Source organism: Ammodytes marinus (assembly GCF_949987685.1).
Source record: "Ammodytes marinus genome assembly, chromosome: 23".
NCBI lineage: Eukaryota > Metazoa > Chordata > Actinopteri > Uranoscopiformes > Ammodytidae > Ammodytes > Ammodytes marinus.
The window spans coordinates 8,838,465-8,850,546 of NC_137227.1; the positions used below are offsets into that span (position 1 = coordinate 8,838,465).

The 12,082-nt window shown below is 41.1% G+C and overlaps 1 protein-coding gene across 1 annotated transcript; it reads right to left on the minus strand.

The window, feature by feature from the left end:
* Nucleotides 1-1,247: 1,247 nt before the first annotated feature.
* Nucleotides 1,248-11,519, minus strand: LOC307269552 (CTD nuclear envelope phosphatase 1A). The gene is made up of 8 exons (XM_080052532.1): nucleotides 10,823-11,519; nucleotides 7,831-7,897; nucleotides 4,823-4,941; nucleotides 4,649-4,720; nucleotides 3,759-3,875; nucleotides 3,548-3,659; nucleotides 2,065-2,149; nucleotides 1,248-1,488 (listed from the first exon to the last, which is right to left on the minus strand). Exons 1-8 carry the CDS (start codon nucleotides 10,925-10,927, stop codon nucleotides 1,428-1,430), a joined length of 738 nt encoding a protein of 245 aa, XP_079908658.1. The 5' UTR covers nucleotides 10,928-11,519; the 3' UTR covers nucleotides 1,248-1,427.
* Between the last annotated feature and the right edge of the window lie 563 nt (nucleotides 11,520-12,082).

Consider the following 12,082-nt stretch of genomic DNA (forward strand, 5'->3'; position numbering starts at 1 on the left):
CAAGTTAGGGGTGTAATAAATACATGTATTCGAACTGAACTGCACAGGCCATGCTGTACCGAACTGCACATGGTGTAAATATGCCAAAGGTACAGAATTGTTTTGATTGCGGAGAGGAACTTTCACTTTTATTTGAGAAGTATTTTATTTAATGGAGACCTTGGTTGTTTGCAGCAGTATTTTCTTTTCTATACTGAAAGATACCTATAGGCTGCAATTGTAGTTAATGCTGCACGAATTTTTTCGCATTTTTCCTCTTAACTGAGAACCATACCATACAGAAGCGAACCGTGACTTCAAAACTGAGGTACGTGCCGAACCTTGACTTTTGTGTACCGCAACACCCCTACTACAAGTATAAATCTTATCAAAAGAAAACAAGCTGCATAGTAACTGGTCGATACTGACAAGTGTTTTATTAGTAACACAGACCTGGAGACAGAGCCAATAAGAAGCCGCTGTGAGCCTTGACAAGACTTGACATTGTTCCGAAGGCATTTTAAAGACCTAATAGTTGAACCCATACAGTAAAGCTGAGCGGGTAGAAACTGAAAAGGGGGAAGGCTGCAAAATTTCAGTCAAATAAAAAAACAACTGCAACAAAAAAATAAAAATTAAGTGCAATTCCTATTAGATGATATCAGGCCGCGCGGCTATTTGTCCAGAAAAAATGCCAGTGGATGGTATGCTGCAAGCAAAAGTCCTTTGATTATACCGTTGAAGTCGATCCATTCTTGTTCGGGGGAAGAAACAAACGTACCTCGGGAATCAATGAATCACCGTCATCATGGTATAAGGAGGCTGATCTAAAAAAAGAAGAAAGAAAAGCGGGGGGCGGTTCTCTTGTTTTGCCCTGCTCAAGTTGCTCCGAGAGGTTAAGACAATACATGGATGAGTCGTCCGCCTCGAGTGCAAAGTCTGATGGTGATGATGATGGAGAAGAAATAATAATGTAGAATTGTCTGTGTTGCTTTGCTGATCCTCCTCTTCCCATCCCCCCCCCACCCCTCCCCTCCCTCCCAATTGTCAAAAAAGTTTAAAAAGGACTAACGATCTCAGCAAGCATACTCCCGACTCACGTACACAAGCTCATCTTCATACGTACACAGTCAGTATCAGGAGCGATAAGGCAGAAAGGCTCCGTTTTGTTTTGAAAAAAAGAAGAAGAAAAAAAATACAAATAAAGAATCAAGAAAAGAAAAAAGCTGGACTCCCCCTCCCTCCCTCCCTCCTCAGTAGCTTGTGGGCTGTGGTGACCCCCGTACTGTTCATCCCATGTTAGAAGTCACCACCAGCCTGCTCTGCTCTGGTTGGTCAGAGGCTCAGAGAGAGGCTGCTGGCTCGTCTGTGTGGGGGAACGGAGGGCAGGATGGAAGAAGCCTAGCAGAGAAGAAGAAAGAGGCCCCGCCCCCTCTCCATTCAGCCAATCACCAGAGCCGGTGCTGGTGGAGGTTTCGACTGAGGACGGAGCGGACATCAGCAGTGAACCTGGGAAGTAAAGAGATATGGGAGAGGCAAATAAATGACTTGGCATTGTACCCGTCACTGTCTTGCTCATATTTTTCTTTCTTTCTAAGAGTGGGATACAGGCCTGGCTCTTTCCTAAATGAAATACTGAATCCTACTACATCCTGTGTACACAAAAGATGGAGGACTGAGCGTATCACTTCCAGTCCTTATGCTAAGCTAGGTTAGCCACATTTTTTCTAAAACACACTGACATTAGAGTTTTATTAATATTCTTGCCTTACCCCTGGAAAAGAAAGCAAAATGGTGTATTTCCCAAATCATCTAAAAGCACACAAAGTATATATTGCAACAGGACAGGAAGGTCATCTTTCAGGAAAATAAAAAGGGCATTTTTAATCAGATTAATAATGTCAACTTAAGCCAAAATAGACTTTGATACCTGGTAATAAAGGGAAATCATGTACACCCGTTGCATCCATTAGCTTGCACCTCTTATATAACAACAGGCCATTCAAATACAGTTAAGTGTGCACGGGCATTAAACTGTTTGCCTTGTCTTATCAGCTCTCATGCCAGCTTTATGATGGATTTTACCTTAGTGCATCCAGCATAGGCAGCAGGTTAAGAAGTGCTGTGTCACTAGGGTCGCTGAACCAGGACTTGATGGGTATTGCATTGTCTGGAGGGCAGAACACAGCCGGTCAGTTGTGTCAGGAGAAATGGTCATGATTGGGATTTCATGCTGTGCTTTTAAAAAGAGGAGCTAGACAATATACTGTTACAGCAGTTATAATACAAGCCTTGTAGTGAGAACAAACCACTCGGCTCTTTCCTGCCTCATCACAAGGCCCATATCAATTTGGCTAAGTTTTATGCTCTAAAATGTTGAACACAGTGATTAACAAAAAAATACATAAACTACCATGAACAAGGAAGCCCATAATGTTTTTATGGCTGTTCTATTGCATATGTGTGATATAGTACAAGATATTAAGAATGCTTCATAAATGTATGAAAATGAAGACGAGACACAGGTGAATATGGTAAATATGTTTAACTTATGGATATCATCATAAAAACGTTGTCAGTTGATGACTTCCATAAAAAAAATTAAATTGTACTAAAATTTTTCAGAAATGTTTGAATAAATATGCAAATGTGTCAATATTGAATTGATTATGCATACATTTTGATCTCTTTAGAAACCCAAAATCTAGATGTTGTATAAATCCAGAGTTTAAATCTTTATTTCAGTTTAACAACATTGGTGTCCAAGGTTTTTACAAGAACAGATTTTGGATACAGCCCTTTTTTTAATTTTATAAATTAAAAAATAATATGTACAGGTCTTTAAAATGCATTTTTGGCATGATTTAAAAGAACTAAATGTGTCATACTGTAAAAACACATGAACAAATCCTTATGCAATCTTTTTCAGAATAGCGCTCAAATAGATTATGAAAAGTTTAGCTGATGTAAGTGCCTCAGAAGTTTAGATTTTGGAACAAAGTATTGAAAAAAAAAAAATACTTGATATAATGGCCATTTAAGATGGTATTATAAGAGATATATGCAGTACATTTTGGATCTTTTATTGAAACTAGTATAAAAAAAATATCAGTGCTAGTGTCCCAGCTTGAGAGAATAATTTGATAGTCAGTAGTTTTTGCATCATGCCTCTTTTGGGAAGTAAAAAAACTTTGGTTCTAAATAATATTTTTTTACATGAATCATATACCTTTTTCAAAGCAGACATATTGATTTGCAAAAAAAGCACATGTGGAATGAATAACGCTATCGATGCTTAACTCTTACAATTAATTAAATCAGAAACTGTAATTAGCTGTTGAGTTACACCTAGGTTTGACAGTGTGGTAAAGCAGCTCTAAATAAAGGTTGATACAACTTAAATGACACAACGCACACATCCGTGCAGTTAATTGTATGGTACAACAGAAAGTCCTACAAATACTGTCATTCAGATACTTCATATTTATCAAGTGAGCTTTTTACTGCAAACAGAAATGAAAGGACAAAACATTAAAGGACAGACAGAGAGACAGTGAGACAGTCTTACCTGGATGGCTCCGATAAGCGCCAGGCGAGTTGTCCAGGATGACAATACTGGACAGGTCATCGTGTACTACCGACAAGTCTTTAATATAACTACCTAGATCCAATGTACAATGCTGGTAGGAGACAAGAACACACACGGTCACTGACACCATCAAAAGAGAGAGAGAGAAGCTTAAAAACATGCAGTTTGTGTATAGGCTTTGGTCCAGTACCTGTCTGTAGTATCTGCGTCTCAGGATGTTCCTGTTGTTGTCCAGCTTGTCGGCCACTGCTGAGCCGTAGATCTCCATACTGGCTGTAAAAACCACCAGCTCATACCACTGGCTCACCTGGATGCACACAACACAATGATGTAGTAGGTTAACAAGATACAGTAGGTCACCAAGGATCACTATTCAAGCAAATGGAGTTTTATGACATCATGTGGTGGGAGGGTCGGTTCAAGTTCCAAGTTCAAATACTGTTTCAGGTTCAGTGTGCTTTACTAGTAATGGTTGATTTAAGATTCAAACATAGAAACACTGATTATATTTACATGCACATATTTCAAAATAAGGTGTTCACATGCTCAGCAGCTACGGGAATAGTCCTATTAATATGTCAATAAGTATAGTCTGAATAAACCAGCAACGTTCACTACGTAGTAGTGGTCACTCATGACATCAGAGCGTTCCTTTCCGGGAAACATCCAAGAAAAATGATCACTCCTCATGTCATTATCGTTGTCTTGCATTGTTTTGTCGGCCAACATGACACCTCTTCTTTGAAGGAGGTTTACAACATGGTTTACATATGCTAGTTTAAGAGCCGTTATCCAGGGCAGTCGTTGCAAAAGGCAGCAAAGGCCAAAAAATGGGAGGAAGATTCCGGTAGGAATATGTAGTGCGATTGAGGTGTATATACATGTCTCAATAATGCAACTAAGAACCGAATGCTCCACATGTTTTAATACAATTATTGCTTACGCTGAATATGACCTTATCCTGATAGAGATGAGCAGAAACTGCTGTTTACATGGCAATGTCCTATACAGAACATGATCTTAATATTGGAATATTGCAGTGCATGTAAACGTAGTCACTGATCACAGGCGGACACTCACCACTTCTAAAAAGAAGTCCACATGCGGCCTTTTATGTACGAAGAACCTGACTGGGTGTTTGTCGATGACGACCTGCATGGAGAGAGAGACAGAATGACCCCATTCATTTGGTATACGTGTTCAAACGTGTGTGTGTGTGTGTGTGTGTGAGAGAGAGAGAGAGAATGCTCCTACTTTGAGGATGAAATCTGGTGGCGTGCCAGGCCTCACTGTGGGTCTGAGCACCCCGTCATGGTGAGAGTGGATCAGCGTCTCATCCAGGTCCAGAACCAGAATCTTCCTCTTCACTGCATCTGGAGGATAGCAGAACATATACACACACGTCACACTATGTTTACATGGACGCAAGAGAACAGGTTACTGGGAGGAATCAGGTCAAACAGGAGGGAACCACATCACATGTTTAAATGCCAAGAAGCGCCGTACCATGGGAACTGTACTATTCCTATTCACATGCAGCAGGTCAACCTATCGGAATTCTCCGGACCCTTTCTTCTGAAAACATGATTTCTTTTAGGGATGGAACAAAAGAAGACGCTGCTCTTTGATTTTTGTCATAACAAACGGCACAGTGAGAGGAAGACTGTAGTGAAAGATACATAAAGATCAAATGTCTCTGGATTTTTACAAATAATGCTGGGCTACGACTTTTCACGCGATTTGACAGTTGCAGACAATCTTCCAATGTCGGACTGAAATCACAGAAGTCGTGCTGGAGTTGTGGCGCGCGCACGTAATCTCAGGGGTTTGGGGTAAGGTGGTCATCCGACCCGATTTCAGCCAGTCTTCTTCCCGTCTTGACGTTCCGACATTATCAAACATGTTTGATATTATCGCTAGTCTTAGGGGGTTGGCTCAAGCGAAATGACGTAAACACTGTCACACTCTCGCATGCACCAAGCACGACGCAGGAGGAGCGGCATTAGTCGCAACTTGTGTCCGCCTGTGCAGGCTCTCTGTCCAGGGTTAGGAGTTAAAGTTACTGGGGGACGAGATCAGCAAATAAAGATGGTCAAATAACTAAAGGAAGTCCCCCGCTCGGAATATTGAATTAACCTTTTTTTAATAAAATAATCACTATCGCGTTTGCGGAAATAATATTAATCTCAAAAGGAATCTAGTTGTAGTCTTGCAATATGAGACCCCTGTCTTTTCAAAATCTCACTCTGTGACTGAAAACTAATGACTAGTTGTCTTCAGGTGTGAGTTGATTGTCTTCAGATGTAAGCGGGTTTCAGTCTTCAGTCTTTTCAAAGTCTTTTAAAAGTCCTCTAGTGTAAGCCCAGCATAAGTCGTAAGAAATTGTTTCCACACCCAAAGATGTTTCTTTTAGTTGGAATACTTGAAATTCTGTAAGTCCCTATATGTACAAGTGCAAATGTAAAATGCTCATTGACAAAATTGGTGTATACATGACCACAAATGTTTTCTCCGGGAAAGATCAAGCTGGATAAATTGGATAGCATTACAAACCCAGATTACAGAAACACAGTTTCTTGTTTTCATGACATGAAGACATCCCGTTACTGCAGGAAGCAGAGTGTCATTCAAGTCGCTTAATCGCATTGTAAACTTGCTTATTGCATCCCAATCAAAAAATGTCTCCCAGCTTGGAAACACCAGAGGTATACATGTAGATATATTGATGATGGAGATGAGTAATCAGCCAGGACCCTTTCAAATGAAAACTGGTTTATCTCACTTCGATTCTGCTCGGTTAGCAGTCCAATTCAATCTGACGGATTTCTCATTTGTCAACTAATTAAAATCAATTTCCCTAATAAAAAAAAGGTAACACGTCTTAATACTGCTTTCCAATGTGCCCCTGGTACAGCAATGGCAATCCATAAGAATAGACTGTAGACTCATTAATTACATTGTAAACGTGTCTAGTTGATTCTGGACAGCATAGCAGCACTATATACACACACACTATAATATGCTGCGTTGAATTTAGATTTTTTTTGGCTACAATGACATCCAAGAGTTTTGGATCCATCCAACATTGTAAAAAGCTTTTCTGCTTAACTTATTCTGAGAGAAATGTACTGTATGTGTCACACTGTTGAAGGCTACTTAAAGTGGAACTGAAATGCAATCCTTCCTTTAAGTCAAGCGTGTTCTTTTGAATGGGGAGACACACGCACTTTTTTTTTGTTGCATTTCCTCTCCATTTCCACGTAACCAACACGTCTCGTCAACTTTAGAGCCGGGCAGGAAACTGTTTTTTAAATGTTTCGTAACTATGTCACTTGGGTCTAACGTTTACCTACTACTATCATTATTCACCATCTTAGTAAAAATGCTCTTGGTCTGAGGAAATACTTAGGGTCTTTATACTCCTTCTTTATTAGTACAGACCCATGTCAAATATTATTTATATCATGCAGTAGTGGTACTACATTCTTGGTATTTTACACTTGCTTATTAAATATCAAGCATGAATGTTATTGACTAGCGGTGGTTTTGGAGTTGTCCGACTTTGGCTTTATTGACGGTGTTTCATCTCATCCCACTGCATTCATTTTGTAGTGCCGCAGAGGGAAGTGTCCTATTCTTACCACTGGTCTTTTGGTTGTAATTACATATGAACAACATCTCAGTGCACTGTTGTGGAACCAAACGATGGAAGTTTGTCGATTCCCATTAACTCTGAGTTGAGGAAGCTCCTGAGAAAGGGGTCAAGCAGCAGTGTGTCTGTCAAAGAGTGTGCATTGTTGTTTTCTCTTCCTCACAATCACTTCTTCCTTGGCAGACTGGTTTAGCTCCTACTTAACATTTACACAGAACAAATATGTTGTGATAGTGTCTCCACTTTATTTAGTGTATTTAGGTAAAACACATGCATTAAGATAGGACAGTATTTCTATTTCTTACACTTTTCCAACTATATTTACATTTTTCTTTATTTTTTTTAAAGATTATTTTTATTTTATTTTATTAGAAAGTTTTGGAGACAAGAAATTAGACAGAGAGGAGAATGACATGCAGAGAACGACCCTGGATGGATTCTAACCCGGGTCTGCTGTGAAGAGGACGGAGCCTCATGGGGGGGGGGGGGCACTCTAACCACTATACCACAAGTGTGGTGTCCCCCCAATATTTACAGTTCTTGACAGTTTTCCACACAGGCACCGGACATTTAGCTGTGGTGTCATATCTGGAAACAATTATATACTCACTGAGTCTGTTTCTGGAGATAGGCGACAGAGGCAAAGTGTCGTATCGCACCGTCTGATACTGGATTATCTGCAAACAAAGAGGGCAAAGGAAACGGTCAAGACAAGCCTGATAGCACATCAGGACATTGGAAAAACAACAGACTATATACACCAGATACTGAGCTATTACGGGTTGATCGCAGCATGAATAGGTTTCAAAAGTGCCGTTCTGTTTTTTCTGTTTGTATTATAGATGGAAAAAGAGAAATGCATTTCTGATACGAGTCCACTGAAGGCTTCAGTCTTCTCATTTCCTACTGCACTTTAAAAGTCTTCAGGAAAACAACGTGTGGTTTTTAACAAAAGGCAGATTTAGTTTGTTGTGAATCCTCGGGGAAAATCAAGAAGAAAGGCGCTTTACACCATCTTAATTGTCCAAATCCAACATCTAATTTTTAGTTTTGAAATCCCTCAAAAATGATAAGTGAGCCTTTAAACAATGCTTTCTTTTAGAAATGGTCCGTGCCCCATGACTCCTCCTCTATCAGCGGCTACATAGCGGATCGCTCTGGCCCCGGGACATTGCACTTTTCTCAGGGGCTATTTTTATCCCCCCAGCTGTCGGCGGGTGTCAGCGGAGCATAGGGAACACACAGAAAGGGACACTTGCAGGGTGACTTTGACTGGGCCTGGGCTGCTTGGTACTGGGGGCCTCCCCTCCCACTGCAGCCAGGCAGAACTTGGGGGAAGCCTATTGGTGCAACCGGCTGCTGGGCACCTCAGGGGTGGGGCCTGGCCCTAGACTCAGCTCCCTTCACCTCCAAGAGCGTCTGGACCTCAGGCCCGCAAACTCAAGACTGGTTCCTCTGCCTCCAGACTAGAGCTACAACTAACACTTCAATTGACTTTTCTCTCTTAACTTGAACAGCCAAAGATCATCACTTTCTAATGGTGGAATTAAGCAGCTAGCCTCTGGATTGTTGAAATTGTAACCAGGATAGTGGTGTGATGATAGTATGGTCATGGTGTAATGATAGTAAAAAGCCACAAATAATTGATAAATGATTTGATTCCAGAGCCCAAGTTCACTGCTTCTTCCAAAACACAAAGATAACGTTTACTATCATACACTAAGAAAACCACCAGTCAATTTGAGAAATGTTAGCTGATAAAAGTTCTAATTATCAGAGCTGCTACAGATTAAACTTTGTTTTAACCTTTCCGTTCTACTATCATCTATTTTTTGTTTCAACACTTAACACACCGATAGTGTGAAAGAGATAAGCAGACCAACTGCAAAGCATTGTTGTCAGTAAGATTAACAAACAAGCATCTCCTCCTCTGTTTCCACAGAGTAGCGTGCATGGGATTATGACCTAGTCCTACTATTTATTATGCAATAGAGCTTTTATTGATCCAACCTTTTGAACCAATTCCCTTTAAGGAATGGTGTTTTTCTTGAACAGACACAACTTGAGCCCTACCAGATTCAAACAACAGAGGAAGGCAATACTAAGGGGATAATTAAACATATAAAATAGTTTTTTTTGTACATGTATAGTTAACTACCCTTGACTACAATTGTTAAAAATATATCGAGTGGTTGGGTCTGAACATCAAATGTTTCATCCAAACACCTGTCATGATATACTACTATCCATAGGGTCACCTAGAATGCACTGCTTGCGACATAAGCGGCCGCTGGATCATGACATTGTTCCAGGGCATCACATAAAAGTAAACAACAGCGCTAAACTGAGAGTGAAAATGAGAGACATAGAGGGAGTGAGAGAGAGAGAGAGAACAGTGCGCTCTCTGTGCTGACATAATCCCTCTCACTTCAGCCATAACATGGACCCACACAGGTCTACTCGCCTGTTGACAAACCCAGCAAAGTGTTACTGCCACACAATGAACTGCGGGACAAAACCTCATGAAAAGCAAGATGATGATTACAACACGCAGGGCACTCCTCCAAGCTTTGTCGGCTTGATACGGAGCTGGAGTCGAAGTCCACTCATATTACACCACATATGCATGTCTATTAATGACCCAACAACACCCGTGTGTGTGTGTGTGTGTCCAAGTTACAGGCAGGTGGCTTGTGCCGCCGTTAAATGCCATGTTTATTGTGGAGGCGTTTGGAAGCAATTGAAGGTGACCTGAAGGGCTTGGACTGGCTGCTCCAGCAATTTAGGGGTTTGGATGCGGGAGGTTTTCCTCTCTGTACCGTAGTTCAATGATCCATCCATTCAAGAGCTGAAACAATAACCCTATTAATCGCTCTGGGGACCAACGGAACATCAATCTGCAATCATATTGATTATTCATTAGTTGTTTGAGTTTATAATCAAGAAATATATTAACAAACGTTATTTGGTTTCAGTTTCACTAATGCACTGTTCTCTGTTAGTATCATTATTTATTCAATATCTCTAGATTTTGTACTGTTAGTCACACCATTTAAACTATTTAAAGACCTCCCTTTGGACTCTGGGAGAAATGTGACCGAATCTTTTCTGACACATTATAGACTGATAATCAAAATGAGAACTGAAAGTCGTTATCACCAAAGATGCAGCTGAACATTTTGGTGCACTTTAACTTCCTGTGTGGCTCTTTCTTGATGTACTTCTTGAGTTTGCAAATGTACTATAGGCTTACTCTTTATAATAAAGTTGTAGATACTACTATTCATCTTTACATTGGACAATAAAACAATAAATGTGACAGATGTTTTTTAGCCTTAGAGGGAGTTTGATTCATATTATTTCCAGATTATCTTTCATTGAAGTCATCATGATAGATGCACAGGATGAAACAGAAAGTAGGCTACAGCACAGGTGTGAAACACATGTGAGAGTCACCTGAGCATCCCTGTAGTTTGGACAATGGTTGATTTGAAAAACAATGTTTAGGCACATGGGAACCATGGCAACGTGAAGACTTTGCTCACTTGACACAGACACACAGATAGGAACACGTGCTAAACATCTTTCAAGCCCCTTCTCACCGTTCGTAGGTGCTTCCTGAGGATGTACATGATGAATCCCCATATTCTCGACGTGACGCCGAGAAAGGTGCGGATGCCGAGTAAACACTGCCGGGTCTTCAGCATGTTGACGAGCACGCAAAGACCCCACAGTAACCCAACTTTAACTCTCAGCTGACAGCACGCTTGAAGCCCGAAGTTGCCGGGACAATTAGTCAAGGAAACTTCCTTGCTAGGGATAGTCAAAATCGGTCTTTCAACCAGAGCCGCCAAACTAGCGATTCAAATTAACAAGAGGCCAAGCAAACGTGTGAGTACCTCGCTCTGCACACTTGTGGCACAATTAGCATTAAATGGAGTGCATACGCATTGTAACTGTGAAAAAGAAGAAAACGTGGACGTGGTCAAAAGAAGAGCGGCGGCTGCTGCTGCTGCTGCTGCTGTGTGGACCTTAGCACGCAGCTCGTTGACAGGCTAGCTCCGGAGCTAGCTGTATACCAGGCAACGTTAGCAAGTAGCCGCCGAGCTACCGCTAGCTCGACAGGGTGACCACCTTGAACCGAGGACAAAAATACCCCCCAAAAAGCTGCGGGGCTGCTCGTTGTAAAGCACCGGGTCAACGCGACTTCACTCCGTGCGGCGGCCGAAGAGAGAAAGCTTCTCAGTGGTCCCACGAAGTCTAACCGGTCCGGTTAAAATCGGTTTGTAGTCCAGTGGAAATCCGGAAAGAAACTGCGAGCCGCCATAGCCGCTTTGCCGTCACTTCCGCGAGGAACCCGGTGGTGGCGCGCGGCACGTCCACGTGGAAGGAAAATAAACAGATGTGGACGAGCGACAGTGTGAAAGCCAATAAAAGTCTGTTCAAAGTTAACGGTTTTATTGTCCGTTTTTGCATACGCTTTATTTTTAAGCTGCGCTCTTAGTAAGTTAGTATAGTTAGCGTTCGGACACAAACATGACTTATTGTGACACATGGTGTGTGTATACAACATAAAATTGTTCTTTCATTTTGGAAGCAGTTTAATTAGTGTCAATATACCTCATAATGCCACTACAGAATTGTGAAGCAATACAATGGGGGAAAACAATCACTGGACGAGGGTAAATACTTTTTTATAGGCGATGCAATATTTGGCTGAGGCGTTTACAGCTGTCAGTAAACACAGATTGCCAAATGCCAGTTTTTGGAAAAGTTATGGAAAATAAAAAATTGACTGAAATTGCAGATACAACAGGTAATCCAGTGCTATAATTTTAAGTTATAAAATCATTACCAATTGG

Bases quoted from the DNA above. Each gene is read 5' to 3' on its own strand.
- LOC307269552 (XM_080052532.1), bottom strand. From the start codon at position 10,927: ATGCTGAAGACCCGGCAGTGTTTACTCGGCATCCGCACCTTTCTCGGC. The intron at 7,898-10,822 runs GTGAGAAGGGGC...CTTTGTTTGCAG, and splicing joins TCAGGAAGCACCTACGAACG to ATAATCCAGTATCAGACGGT. The intron at 2,150-3,547 runs GTAAGACTGTCT...TCTGCCCTCCAG, and splicing joins CGCTTATCGGAGCCATCCAG to ACAATGCAATACCCATCAAG.